This window comes from Artibeus jamaicensis, unplaced genomic scaffold, assembly GCF_021234435.1.
Source record: "Artibeus jamaicensis isolate MK-2021 breed Jamaican fruit bat unplaced genomic scaffold, CSHL_Jam_final contig_944, whole genome shotgun sequence".
Taxonomy (NCBI): Eukaryota; Metazoa; Chordata; class Mammalia; order Chiroptera; family Phyllostomidae; genus Artibeus; species Artibeus jamaicensis.
The window spans coordinates 932176-946830 of NW_026522020.1; the positions used below are offsets into that span (position 1 = coordinate 932176).

The window sequence follows — 14655 nt, forward strand, 5'->3', positions numbered from 1 at the left end:
AATTCCCAGTCAGGGCACATGCCTGGGTTGCAGGCCAGGTCCCCAGTAGAGGACACATGAGAGACAACCACACATTGATGTTTCTCTTCCACTCTTTCTCCTTCCCTTCCCCTCTCTCTAAAAATAAATAAATAAAATATTCTTAAAGGGTGCTTTTAATTCTTACACATATGAAGATTTATAACCAAAAGAATTCACGGGTATTATAGAAAGTTTAGAAAATAGAAGACAAAAAAGTTAACTATAATCCTATAACCCAGAGATTACCATTTCACATTTTGGGGTCTATATTTCCAATGTTTTTCTATACAAATATACATCCTCCCAATAAATGTAATTGTAAAAAGTATAGCTTTTTCATCATTAGTCTTGCATTGATTTATACATAATGATATTCTAAGAAACTAGGGCAAATTATAAATTTATGCACAAGAGTGGTTCTCAACCTTGGACGCATATCAGAATCACATGGGGGACATTTAAAACTCCCAATGCCTGGACCACACCCCAGACCAATAATACCAGAATCTCTTAAGATGGAACCCAGGTACCAGTCTTTTTGAAAGTTCCTCATGTGATTACACTGAACATCCAGAGTTGAGAACCATTACTTGATAGTTTTCCCTCCATTGAGCAAAGCTTACAGCAGTGCTTTCTCTCATTTTTAAAAAATTTATTGACTTTAGAGAGTGAGCGGGAGGGAGGGAGAAATAGATACCGATTTGTTGTTCCACTTGTTTATGGACTCATTGGTTGCTTCTTTGTATGTGCCCTGACCAGAGATTGTGCCTGCAACCTTGGCACATGTGGACACACCCTACCCAACTGAGCTGCCACAGTGCTTTCTCAGATGTTCATGTGCATACAAACCAAATTTGGATCTTGTCAAAATATAGATTCTGGTTCAGCAGAACTGGGGTGGGACCTGAGATTCTGCATTTCTAACCAGCTCTCAGGTGATTCCCATGCTACCAGTCCAGGGAACTGACTTTGAGTAGCTTCAGTGTTCTGGGAAAGAAACCTCTTCAAAGAACAGAAAGAAAAAATTACAGATGCTAAAGCTCATATTCTACACTAGCAACAGGGAGAGGTTGTCTATAGTGAATAAACAAAGAATTGATACCAGGAGTTAAGAGATGTTTCCAGGAGATAAGATTTTATAAAACTGAAAGTAAGTTTGAAATAAAAACACATTTTTCAGGGGTAAACAGTCATTGAATCTAAAATATTTTGTGTGCACAAAGGAGGAAAGGCAAGCAGGGGGGAGAAGAGAGGTGGGCAGAGAGAAAAGATCATAAGTCTAAAATTTGTGGAGAAAAAGTAACCCTTGGCTACAGAGCTGAAAAGGGATAGACAAACAATGTATGGGGACTGGCAGAATTTCTCTCTCAAAAACATGTTTGGGAACTCATACAGCTAATAAACTTAAGTTGGTGCAGATTAATAAACGCCTTCCATCAACTCCCTCCTGGGGACATAAGAGACCCCAGGAGTGTAAGTCTCCCCTGGCAGCGCTTTAGGAGCCGGCAACAAACAATGGCCAATTTGCCCACATGCTTCTTTCTGTGTGCAGAGAGAACGCGAAGTAGCTCACAGATGGGGTCTCTTTACAGCTTCTTGGCAATACCCTTCTTCAAATTTCTAAACTTCACTAGAGAAATAACCAAAAAGGAAAAAAGGCAAAGATGTTTTTTCCCTGAGGCCTTTCCCATGGAAATTGAAAATGTTTAGCATATTTTTAGACCGACAAAGTAAATATTTAAAAGTTTCACAAGTCCTTACCAGATCATCACTCCTCCAAAATAATTTCTAAAAACAAGAAAATAGGAAAACTTTCATATAAAATTATCTGGAGCAATCATATGAATTAGACATTCCTTATCAAAGTAAATTTCTGTTTAAATGAACAGAAGAAATTAAAAAGGAAGACTTTTCCAAGAAATGGAAAGAATCCTGCTGTCAAATGATTCATGTTACAACATCCCTAGGGTGTAAGAATCTTTGGCAATAACATGCACAGTAGTAACCACCACTGGCCTTTATTTTCAGCATTTATTTACTGTACAATGATGACTAATGTACTGAATGCAAGATATTGGCTAAGTGCTTTATACAGATCAAAATTAATCCTCACAACCGTATGAAATAGGCATTATTATTATAGCCCTTAAATGGATGAGGAATCTGCGGTTTAGGGATGACAAGTAACTCGCTCAAAGGTCACAAGGACAGTAAGTCTCACACACACACACTTTTTTTTTTTTTTGCTAGAGAGGAAGGGGTGGGGGAGATAGATAGAGAGAGAGAGAAATATCAACATAAGAGAAACATCTCATCAATAGGCTGCCTCCTGTACGCCCCTGACTGGGGATCAAACCTGAAACCGTTATGTGCATGGGATGAGGCTCCAACGAACTGAGCCACACCAGCAAGGGCCATAAAATCGGTTTTTGACTGCCTGATTTCAACATCTATTTTCTTAACATTCATGTGACACAATCAGCTATCCTGGATGCCCAGGGATGTACCAGGGAGAGACTATACTGAAGGCCCGGGGATAAAAGATGAATAAGTCATGATCCCTAAGCTCACGGTCTAGGACAAGCAGTTCTTCCAGGACATGAGGCTAGAAAGGCCCTTCCAAATACTGCAGGATACAAGATGCCTTTTGATGCTGTGGAATGCCAGCTCAGATTATGCTGCTAGTGTATTCCACAGGTTAGAACGTATTTATTTTTAGGATTCTTGATTTTTGGTCTTTTACTCTGTATCCTTGATGGGCAAGAGACATATTTACAAAGAGGACATGTTGCATGCCTAGAGACACTATTTTGTAGCTTAGACAAGCTTTCCAGAAACTATGGAACCACATCAAATTGTATAAAATCAATAAAGCCACAATAACGTTAAGGTAACAGACAGATCTAGTACCAGTTGAGGAGCTGGTCTCTTCCACATTCAAATGGTAAGGGATATTGTCAACAACCAGGCCAGTCAGGACTAGGAGAATAGGTATTAGCCCAAGACTCAGAGTCTGGTACCTCTTTTGAGTTTCTAGAAAATCTCCAAAGGCTATTGTATTAGCCTAACGATGACTACAGAGTTCAATAATTCTTGCATTTCTCAGAAATGGCTTCCTAACAGTATTGTTTAACTTGATAACTGTAGACAGTATAAGGCCAGAGAAAATGTGAACGATATTTCCAGCCATATTTGACTACATTCATCGCTTAAAGCTAGTCCTCAAAGAAAGAGGAGGCAAAGTAAATGAACTAGTATTTGAGTGCCTAAATTTGATACATATGCTAAGCACTATACTAAGAGCCCTTTTTTCTATTTTTCAACCTTATGTCATTTAATATTGACATCCACATGAAAACAGTGGTGTTCTTAGAAGTTGAATACCTTGCTCAGAACTCACAGCTAGTAACAGAGCATTCAGACAGAAGTCTACCTACACTACACACTCTTGGAAAGAAAGTGGCTTTAGGCAGCTGGTCCTCAGTATCTTTGCAAGGACAGGCCTCTAGAGGTGGAAGAGCTGAGGGAACTGATGAGAGGGTGAGAAAGGCAGGCAGACCCTCAATTACACCATGAAAATGGTTCTCTTCCCCTTCCTAACCATGTCCTCGTGGGACATGGTTAGTATAGAATGAGGATGAGGTATTGAGTCACTGGTGCTGTAATGATCTATAATGGACACAGGACTCTACTTATAATAATAAGAAAACTTCCCTATTAAAAGTTGCATTCAAATATTAAGTTTATATATTTCAAAACAATGATCTCCTTCAAATGCAGCTATGTGTTTGAATGTTTAAAAATAGACATCCTGCTTTTCCATTCTCTGAACGACACCATGAGTCCATCTTGTAGGGGACTCAAGACCTTACAATTTACTCTTACGAACTGAAAATTTGCAGTGTTGTAAGCAATATGAAATTATCTCAATTGACATAGAAGGCTTGTTTGTTACATAGTTTTTGATAAAGACTTCTTACCCTATTCAGCTAATCTGAGAAGACACAGAAGGAAATGAGAAAAATCTCAGGCAGCGAAAGCATTTGGCAGCACCGTCCACATTAACATGTAGAGATGCTCTGATTTGACGAGCAGAGGTTAGCATTTGAAACCAGGCCTAGCCAACTGCAGATTGGCTTGTGAGAGCGAGATTAGATGAATGGACTGACATTTTTCTGCAGATACTTGGAGTAAGTCTTACATATTGAGCAAGCTCAAAATGAGCATTTCTCAGAAATTCACACAGGTGATTTCCTAGTAAATATTTGCTTCACTAGAGAGCGAAAGAAAGTGATGAGAAAAAGTTTGTTTGACATGGAGGGTAACATTATTATACTGCTCTTTATTTTTTCAATCATTTCCCTCCAACTCTCCAAAGAGAGCTGCCACTGTCATTTCCCCCTTCCTACTACTATAATCATGCTAAACATCTCATTCACATATTTATTCCTGAAACACGCACTGAAGTTCTACTGTGTATCAGGCACAAGTCACGTTGGGAATTCTACCGCTATGCTGCTCAAAAGGTGGTCCACACACTGGTGCTGGCTTGAGAATCCATTTGTTACCAGTCTGTGAGAAGGGAAGTGTTTAAAAACTTTAATAGCATCTTAGCAGAGTAATTTGTTATTAATTTTAATAATAAAATTTCTTGACTTTTATTTTGTATGTGACTTTTCTAATATTTCATTTTCATTTAATTTCTAAAAATATCAGTCTGTGAAGGATTAGAAGTTAAAACCTGGTCTTTATCAGGGATAATATAAGAAACATTGTTCTAGAGGATAGAACAACAAGACCTCTGCTCTTGACACAGTCTCAGTTTAACCCTATGTGAGTGTACAATAAAAGTCCTTCCATCCTCAGACATACACATTCCTGAGGAACATATAAGGTTTAGGCTTTGTAAATAGATTTGGGAATGTTGAAATTTTTTTAAAGAAAAGGGTTATAGGTTAATAGAGAAGGGTGAGATAGGAAGGTAGTGTCAAGCTGAAAGGATAATTTGACACGGAACAGAAAATCAACAGGAAACCAGGAGGGCAGCAGGTATAAGACATTACGATAAGCCTGGGGTAAAGAAGTCAAGAGGGTAAATCAAGGTTTATTGATGGAAGACAGTCTAGTTTCTGCTACTCAGTCTATTCCTCAGTCACCTCTTACCCCAGCCACCAGATACACCCTATCCACCAGCCATGCCTAACAGCTGCATTTCCTAAAGACATTATGTTCTTGTACTTCGGTGCCTAGCGTAAGTTGCTCCACTCTGCTTAGAACAAGAATTCCACTCTCCAGTATGCTCCCTAATGACCCAGTGCTAAGTCAACCACAGCTCTGATTGTGGTCCCCGATACACTCTGAGGCAAAGCTATTTGATCCTTCCTCAGTGCACCTGCATACTTGTTTACACCTGCATCATGGTACTTATCAGAATGTACTGCACATATAAATTTGCAAGTCAAATTCCATTGGCACTATATTATTTATCCTTTCTTGTCAGTGCTCAGCATGTAATCAGCATTCAAATGTATGTTGAACCACACTGAGTATCAGAGGGCAAGTCAGAGGGGTTAATTAGAATTCTTTTTGGCTGAGCAATCAGAAAGCAAGGCTCACTACAGAGTGTCTGAAAGCCGAACCAGGAGAGCACCTCATTCAGGGTTCAGCAGGCTGCAGAAAGGGCAACTTAGAGCTGGAGCTCAGCAACACACAAAAAGCAAACCAACCAACCAATTAAAAAAAACCATGTTCTCTAAGGAGACCAGCTCAGCCAGTCAGCCAAATTGCAGGTAAAAACATATTAAAATTTAAAATCTCATTCTGCATTAAGTTGAATCCTTGACTTGGCAGAGTATCCATAACTTATATATGAGCATGTGGTTCATTACCTATGGTCTGAGGAACTTCAAGGTAAGTAGAATTTTCAGGCTAAGTGGCCAACTAAGCACATAACAGTGTATGCTAATGTCTACCATGGCAGACCAGAGCAGTATGTGGCAAAGATTCAATGCAAGGTGAGTCTTTTCTTCATGCCTGCGCATGAAGAAAAACCTCTCCCTTTTCATTCCTTTGGGGTGGAAGCAGCTATGACTAGCAATAAACAAAGGGAGTTTCTATTTAGTGGCATCCTGAGCATTTTCATCATAGGAATGCCTTTCTTTGCTTTCCTAGTTTTTTTGTTGTTGTTGTGGCTTTTCTTCTTCTTGGTCTCTTTTAACACTCTGTCTTTATGATCTCTCCTCTCTCAAGCTCTCTCTACTTTGTTCACTTTCTGGACTCATTTCCTTTTGTTATTCTTACCTTCATTAACTTTTTTCTAAGACAGAGGAGACGGGAGGGAAAAACAGAGGGAGAGAAACATTAGCGTGAGACAGAAAGATCAACTGATTGCCTCTAGAATGCACTCCAACTGACCTGGGACGGAACCCGCAACCTAGGCACGTGCCCTGATCAGGAATCCAACTGGCGGCCTTTCGGTTTGTGGGATGATGCCCAACCAAGTGAGCCATACCGGTCAGGGCATCTTCATTAATTTTTAAATATTACTTCTGTCAAAGCTCCTCTTCTAGGCTTCTTCTTGCACAAACATTGGTTATACAGAGCATCCTGTCTTTTGGTACATTCTTAAGAACCAATTTGAATTCATGGACACTTAAACATCTGACTCCACCAAGAATTTCCCAGTGATTTTTCTTCTGGTCTTTTTCCTATTTATGGGGGACAAGGTGAGAAAATATAAATGGTTTCCCTGAGAAACCAGGTTTCAGTATCCTTGAAACTTAATATGCAGCACTGTAATCAGTGGTGAGATCCCTGTGAAATAATACTCTGGCCCTGGCAAAGGTACTGTGCTTGGAAAGCATACAATCAAAATTCAAACTGGCCTGGGAAACCGTCGAGGTAAGTAATTTAGTAATGAGAAAAAGATCACTATTTGAAACATAACACAGTCTTCTCACTAGCAAAGTCAAACAATGAAACAAACCTTTCTTTCTCTAGTAGGTCTATTATTCTTACTGATATGTGCTGTTATGTGCCTGAAACTGGTCAGAACCAAGCTAGAAGAGACATATCCAAAGAGATTCCTAGAGACTCTCATTTTTATTTGCTTCCCAGAACCTCCTGACTGAAGTATAAAAGGCCCTTTCCTAAGGGGATGTCCCCGAAAGGATCAACCACGGTTTATGTTATTTGGAGGCATAGGGATAGTCCCTTGAATTCTAGCAAAATCCAGCCAGGGATCCCTGAATTTTACCTATTTTTAAAAAATGCTCCAGTACTGAGAGGAAAATCAACTTCCTAAAGTTATAACCTTCTTAATTAAAGCAAAGCCAAAGATGATTTTGGCTTTCAAATGGGACATCTGTGTCATATAGGGGGCTTCCTTTGCTATCACTCCAACAGCCAGTTACTTCCCAGAATGGTGAAAAAAGCCTTCAGATGTTTAAGCTGGAATAAAAAACAATCACTAAGACTCTGGCTTTAACAACACGCTGAAACGTGACACCTGTAACCCTGAATCTTATTTATTTATTTTTAATCCTGACCTGAAGATATGTTTTTATTAATTTTAAAGAGGAAGAGGAACTGAGAGAGAGGGAGAAAGAGAGAGATTGGTGCTTCCTGTACACACCCTGAGTGGGTATTGAACTCGCAACCTAGGCGTATGTCTTGACTGGGAATCGTACACACAAACTTGTGGTGTATGGGATGACCCTTCGACCATCTGAGCCACTAGGCCAGGGCAGAAAGTAACACTAAACTTTAAAGAAAGATAAATAATTGTTAACAATGTAATAGTAAGCAAAATACACTTAGAGCACTATGGTTTTTAAAATGAGTTGGCATATATTTTACTTATTTCATAGTCTCTTTAAGGCCCATGGAGCAACCATTACCCTTCTTTGAAAGATGCAAAGCACCTTGCACAAAGCTGTAAAGCTTAAATAAATAATTTCATTCTTTAATAAAATCTAATCTCTCTACCTATTCAAGCTACTCCCCTAATCTCTGCTTTCATAAATCATCAGATTTCCTGAAAGAGTAATCTATTCTTGGTGACTTTATTTAATCTATTATCCATTTTCTAATTTGGGCAGACTACAGTTTGTTTCTTTAAATATCTACTATTCTCAAAGAGATCACCAATGGTCATTGGTCAGTGGTCATACAAGGTATCATGGGACTCAGTAATCTCGAATATTCTTTGAATGATTGAAATTTTCAGCAATTCCATGGACTTATTTTTGATCCTCATTCTTGATTCCAACTCCCCTCTGAAACACTCCTCATTTTTCATGCCTTCGCTTTCCTTCCCTGTTACTCTCCAGTATCTGAAAGTTAAACTGCTCAACACCTACTCATCTTTCAAGATCCCATTCAAATGACATTTCTGGTATCTTCCACAATGCCTCCAGCAGTAGTCACTCTTTTTTTCCCTTCAAAGATTTTATTTATTTATTTTCAGAGAGAGGGGAATGAAGGGAGAGAGGGAGAGAAACATTGATGTGCAAGAGATACATCAATTGGCTGCCTCTCACACTCCATCAACTGAGGACCTGATCTGCAACCCAGGCGTGAGCCCTGACTGGGGATCGACACACTGGCACTCAATATACTGAACCACACCACCTGGGTCAGCAGTCACTCTTTCTCTGAAGTTCCATAGTACTTTATACTACTGGGCACTTATCACATTTTATTCTGATTGTTAATTTCTCTTTCTCTCTCCCTTATTATACAAGTTATTTGAATATAAAAACTGGTTTATCATTCTGCATCTCGTGTTTAGCAGATTACCTGGCACTTGTGGACCCTGAAAACAAATGTGTGAATAAACCACCAGCAAAGTGGTAGCACTATAGCCAGAGCCACCCAGAGGATGGCTCAAAGCAAAGGCTTACAAGTTAAATTTGTCACCTCTTATTCCATGAAAATTGTCAGGTCAGATCCTCAGATTTAGTCCCTTTGTAAAAATCTTTCATTTAGCAGCAAACTGTCCACAAACCATCATTTCCAAACAGACTGTCAGCCAGATAGCAGTGCCATACACGGTATAGTTATGACTCTCCTGTGATTTGCCCATCTACTTTTTTTTCTCCACTATGTGAGGACAAAGGGAGAAGGTGGCCGTCTGTAAGCCAGGAACTGAGCCCCTGCTGAAAACCAAATCAACTAGCACCTTGCTCTTGGACTTTCCAGCTTCCAGACTTTTTGAGAAATAAATGTCTGTTGTTTAAGCCATACAGTGCATGGCATTTTGTTTTAACAGCTCTAGCTGACTAATACATGCTGTTTAAATACTTCCTGGAAAAATTTCTTTTTTTTAGGTAACTCTAATTGTTAGAAACAATTGTTTCCAACAATTGTTTTTAGGTAACTCTAATTGTTAAGCCTTATCTGAGGCTTAATTTTATCCCCATATCTGAAAATGGAGGGAAAACCATGAAAATAGAGGATATGAACACAAAGGAGAAGAGAATAATTTTCAAGGAAAAAAATAGACCTGTGATTTAACACTGAGGAAAAATTTTAAACTCAAATGCAATAACACAGTCCTGGCTGGTGTGGCTCAGTGGATTGAGTGCCGGCCCGTGAACTGAAGGGTGGCCAGTTCGATTCCTAGTCAGGGCACATGCCTGGGTTGTCAGCTAGGTGCCCAGCTGGGGGTGTGTAAGCAGCAACTGATTGCTGTCTTTCTCTCACATTTATGTTTCTCTCCCTCTGTTTCTCCCTCTCTTCCCTTCCTTCTAAATATAAAAAATATAATCTTTTAAAAAAGTATCTAACAGTGGTATAAAAAAATGGAAATAGCTTGCTTTAATTGCCCCAAATCACAGGAAATGTTTTGCCTATTTTAGGTGTAGTACGTATCTCAACAGAAATACCTGTTGCAAAGAATCCTTATTAACCAAGTAAGGTTGTCACCAAATCAAAGAACTGCAGTGTTGGAAAAGGACTGGAGTTCTCTGAAGGCCATCCACACTACTGCCTTATCTGATGCATACACACTTTCCCTCTGCAATACTCTTGAAACAGGCATACATATGTTGCTTAAAATACTTTCTGGAAAATGTAGGTTTACTGCAGGTAACTCTAATTGTTCGAAATTGGGCTACATAAACTCTGTCCCCTGTAACTTGTATTTCTCTGACAGCTACACATTTAATTCTTCTTCTTTAGACTTTTTAAAAACTTTAGAACATTCATGTCCCTTGCTCGGTTCTTCTTCCTCTTTAGGTTAAAACTTCTCAGTTGTCCAATTATTGAATGTATCGCACATTTCAAGTCCCTTTCCTCTGGACCAGTGCCACTTAGCTGGACACTAAACAAGTTTCTCATGTGTGTTCTTACATTGGGACTATCACCTTCTTTGCCATAAACAGCATGCTTCTTTAGTCCAATCCACGGAGATCTTTATGGCCAATGGACTGTAGAAAAAAATATATATGCTTTTCCTCTCAGCTTCAAAATTGCCAGCAGGTCAAAAACAAAAGAATGCTACTCTTAAAATCTTGACAATTTGAGTTTTAAGCATTCAAGCAATGGTTGGAACAGTCAGATTACCAGATAAGATGGCCGTTAAAATACCTTCCAATGATGCTAAAGCCCAGGAATAGAGACAAATCTATACATTCCAAAGTCAAGTCTTTCTCTGCTGTGGGGATTTGTGAATGCAGACTAATGGCAAAAGAGGACTGTGAGGCGAAAGTGAGGTCAAGACTAATAATAACCTGGAGCTGCCAAACCTCAGCACCGTTGCTAGCTCTTTATCAAATACAGTGACGATATAACCAGAATTTTCCATGAGAGTCTTACCATGTTCTGTTCCGTATCTCCAGAAGTTACTATAATGTTTCACCATAAACCAGATACGCAATCCTGGAAAGAAATTTAGAAGGTCTGAAGAAGACTATAATCATCTAATTATATTCTAAATTCCTCCCCAAAATGCGAAAGCAGGAATGCCTGTTTAAAAATCCTAAATAACACGATTGATAGGACATTATATTCACTTAATCCATTCAGGGTAACAGTAACAACTTCTCAGAAATCATGCATAAGTGTCCTGGAAAACAAATTACCCATCACAATTTGCATGAAGTTGTGACTGGGCAAGCTGTGACCAACAGTGTTCACTGGCTATATAGATGGTATGTTTTGGTTGCTTCCCCAGAACTTGGGTTGATAGACAAAAACTGTATTTTAGGAAATCATAAACCTCAAGCTCATTTATAACACTCAGCCAAGGCATCTATTAGGCATTATTGACATTCAAGAAAAGTTCAACAGTCTGCTATTCTTAATAAGGAAATTCAAGTGAATAGAAGATGTAAAGCCAACTCTTTTTGAGTGGAAAAAAAGTCAAAGGTCAAGGTCCTGTGACAAAGAGACTATTGGGGACCCAGGGTCAAACTATGGAGAGAAATGCAAGAACACAAGTGAAAGGTGCTTTCAGAAACCTTCTGAGCCAAACTACTTCTCCGTCGGCCACACATTAAAATGTGATTAATTCCTAGAAAACAAGATAAACACTAGGTACACATCAATGCTTATTAACTGAATCATTTCTTTAAAGAAATATTAGTTTTTCTCATTAAGAAAATAATAACATGAAGACACTGGTTATACCTCAGAAAAATAAGTGGCTTTATAATAACATTACCTCCACTGTTATTATTAATATTAATAAAACAAATAATAATAGCAGTTAACATTTATTGCTTACTGTGTGCCAGACACTGTACTAAGCATTTTATATGCAGTCTCATTTAATCCTCACGACAACCCTCTGAGGGAATGATATGGATACTGAGTTTCACAATGTGAGTGCTCTGCCCAGGGTCACGACAGCCCTATGAGATAGTGCTGTTTTCACCCCCGTGTACAGATGAGGAAACTGAGGCAGCAGTCAAAGAGGCTGCTCAGGGACACAAAACCAGGAGTGCAGGGCTGGGAATCCACTCGGGCAGTGTAGCTCTACTCTCCAGGATGGCTCTTGACCACTGCGCTCTATTACCTCCCCAGGGACCCCGGGGTCCAGGGAAATACACACTAGAGTAAGATATCATTTGTTGTCCAAACTGGCCAAAATAAAAAGACCAACATGGTCAATGTGGGAAAGGGGTACTGTCAGCACTGTTGGTAGGAGAACATAATGGCAAAAATTTTTTTGTGGTAAAAACAATTCTTACAGAAACAGATACCCTAAAAGAAAGTTTAGAAAATAATTTATCCAATAAAAGGTGGATTACAGTTTCTTAACAAAACATTACTTTTATGTTCCTGAAGGTAGTAGCAACTCCCGGAACTCCTTTCCTTTTCTCTGTTAATTCTCAGATGGCAATAAAGGCTACCAGAAGATGAGCATTCCACTGCTCCCATGCTAACTTTTAAATGTGTGACTGCTCCCTCTGTGATTTAATCAGCCCAGATCAAACTTTCCCTGAGAGTGTTTCTTGGCCCACTAACATCACCACTGACTTGGTTAACTCATCTTCCCTTCCAGTGAGCTGACGGAAGTTCTGCTTTCCACGTTTGTCTCTTAGTCTCTTTCTCAACAGGTTTAAGAACCAAGACTGAAGGTGAAAAGCTCGAACTTTCCCTTTCCGTTATGTTCAAAAGCCATTAAAAAGACTCCTCGTTTCCAGCAACATGCTAATTCCAATCTGACAAAAATGTTGCTTCTGAAACCTCATAATTCTCCGTAGTCTCTGGTTTACCGTCTACACTATACAGGTTAAGTAACAATATAAATTACTTAAGGAAAAAAAACCCAACTCCACGTCACAGCTTTTCTAACACTTCAGCCATTCTATTCTACTTACAGGTGCCATTATGAAGACAAACACGGAAAGTGCATGGAGCCGTAACGGAGGCTGTTGCTAAACTCCACTACCTAAAAATACTACAGTGTATCACAAATGGTAGTACGTAAAGGTGATGATGCTTCCATTTTTTAAAACAAGCATAACAGGTCGGCTTCCACGGGGAAAATTTCATTTGTGCATCCAAAACATCTGTACTTTTTTTGCACTTGTGTGCTAAAATTTACTACCAACTTAGTTTCTGAGTGTGACAAAGCTATTAAAACTTGCAGGGTTGAAACGGGCATTGTCAAAACACGCTGTTCAGGGAACAGGGGAGGAGCCCTGCAGCGGGGCCTCCGTTTTCGCGGAGAGGGCAATTGGAGAATGTTGCCTACCGTAGGCATAGTATGCAAGAAGAGATTAAGGTCGGCAGGAAAACGTAAAACTGGGATGCACGAGACTGCGTCTTTTCCACCCGCATCACATGGGTACAGATTACCACTCTATTAAAACCCAAAGCGTCCTCACCGCATTAAGGACAGAGGGTTGCACGAGCTGAGCCACCACAGGCCCGGGGCCACGATTTCCAGGTCCTGCCGCCGTGCGCCCTACCGTGTCCCCGACGTGATCCGGGCACTGCTGCTGGACAGCTCCACCGCCACTACGCGTCACCAGCCCAGACGCGAGCGAGCCAAGACCCCTGCGCCAGGAGTCCCCGCGCGGGCCCACGACACCGCAAGGCACCTCACGCACAAGTTCGTGGCTCCCTTTTCGCCGGGAAGAAAACCGAGGGGCCGAGGGAGCCGCAGCACCGCCAACGACTCAGGAGGCCCAGACAGAGTTAGGAGGAGGGCGGCCTTGGACCTCCCTTCCCGGTTCCTCGGCTCCGTCCCTGGAAGGAGCCACAAGTGAGGAGAAGTTGTGGAAACAAGACGGGGGAGGCGTGGGATGCGCGAACCCAAGAGAGTTTAACAAAAGCATATGCGTCTGTCCCACACAAGGTCCCCCGCTCCAAGTCACTCTGCCCTGCTCCCCCCGCGGACTTCCCGCCAAAGAGGCTGCCGCGCTGCCAGGCCAGCCCCCCGCGCCCCCTCGGCCCTTCCCCGCGGGCTACAGCGCCTCCCCGGCCTCCGGGGGCGGGCCGGAGCTCAGACCCCGGCTGGCCTCCCCGACGCCCGTTTCCGACGGCCAGCGTCTTTCTCCGACCACTTCCAGGGCTCCCCCGCCTCCACGCCCCCGGGGCTCCCGTCAACGTCCCTGTCTTCCCTCAGGGTGCCCCCTTCCCCGCCTCCGGCGCCGGGTCTCGTCAGGGACGCGGGACGCCGTTTCTTTCCTCCCGGCCGCCTCTCCTCGGGGTCCCACCTGGCGCGGGCCCCGTCCTTGGCCCTTCTCCTCGGCGAGCTGCCACCTCCCGAGTCCTCCCGGCCCCGCCCCGCTCCCGGGCGGATACAGTTTGAAGCCCCTCAGGATCTCCCGGGCACGCTCGTCCTTGGCTGACATGATGCGGCAGCCGCCGCCCGCGGCTCTCCCACGTTGGTCCGGCGGAGCCTCGCAGACGATGCCCCGGAGCCGACGACTGAGCGCAGGCGGACCTGGAGACCTCCCGCGAGCAGCGGCAGCGGCCAGACCCGGACCGGTTTCTCCCTTTCCCCAGCTCCCGCTCCTGATCCCTTCTCCTTCCCCTTAGCCTCGGAGTGCCCGCCCCGAAGCCAATAGAAAGCCCGTCCTGGCGATTGGCATCCGGATCAGCCAATAGAAATACTTAGCGGCTTCGCTGGGGGGACGAAGGGAGCCGACGAAAAGGGCCCTCCCCGGGAAGTCCCGT

General features: G+C 42.0%; 1 protein-coding gene across 2 annotated transcripts in view; it reads right to left on the reverse strand.

Annotated features, from left to right (window-relative positions):
- The window catches only part of PDE6D (phosphodiesterase 6D), a 43514-nt gene extending 29010 nt beyond the window's left edge, over positions 1–14504 (reverse strand). The window contains exons 1-2 of one of the 2 annotated variants that reach the window (XM_053655181.1): positions 13359–13766; positions 10840–10902 (exon numbers count right to left, since the gene is read on the reverse strand). Coding sequence is in view for 1 of the 2 variants with exons in the window: in XM_037152213.2 (XP_037008108.1) it covers positions 14281–14330 (50 nt within the window). In the remaining variant the exon portion in view is untranslated. Of the gene's footprint in view, positions 1–10839; positions 10903–13358; positions 13767–14280 lie in introns of those variants that run through there. The other variant, XM_037152213.2, reaches the window with a different exon arrangement.
- Between the last annotated feature and the right edge of the window lie 151 nt (positions 14505–14655).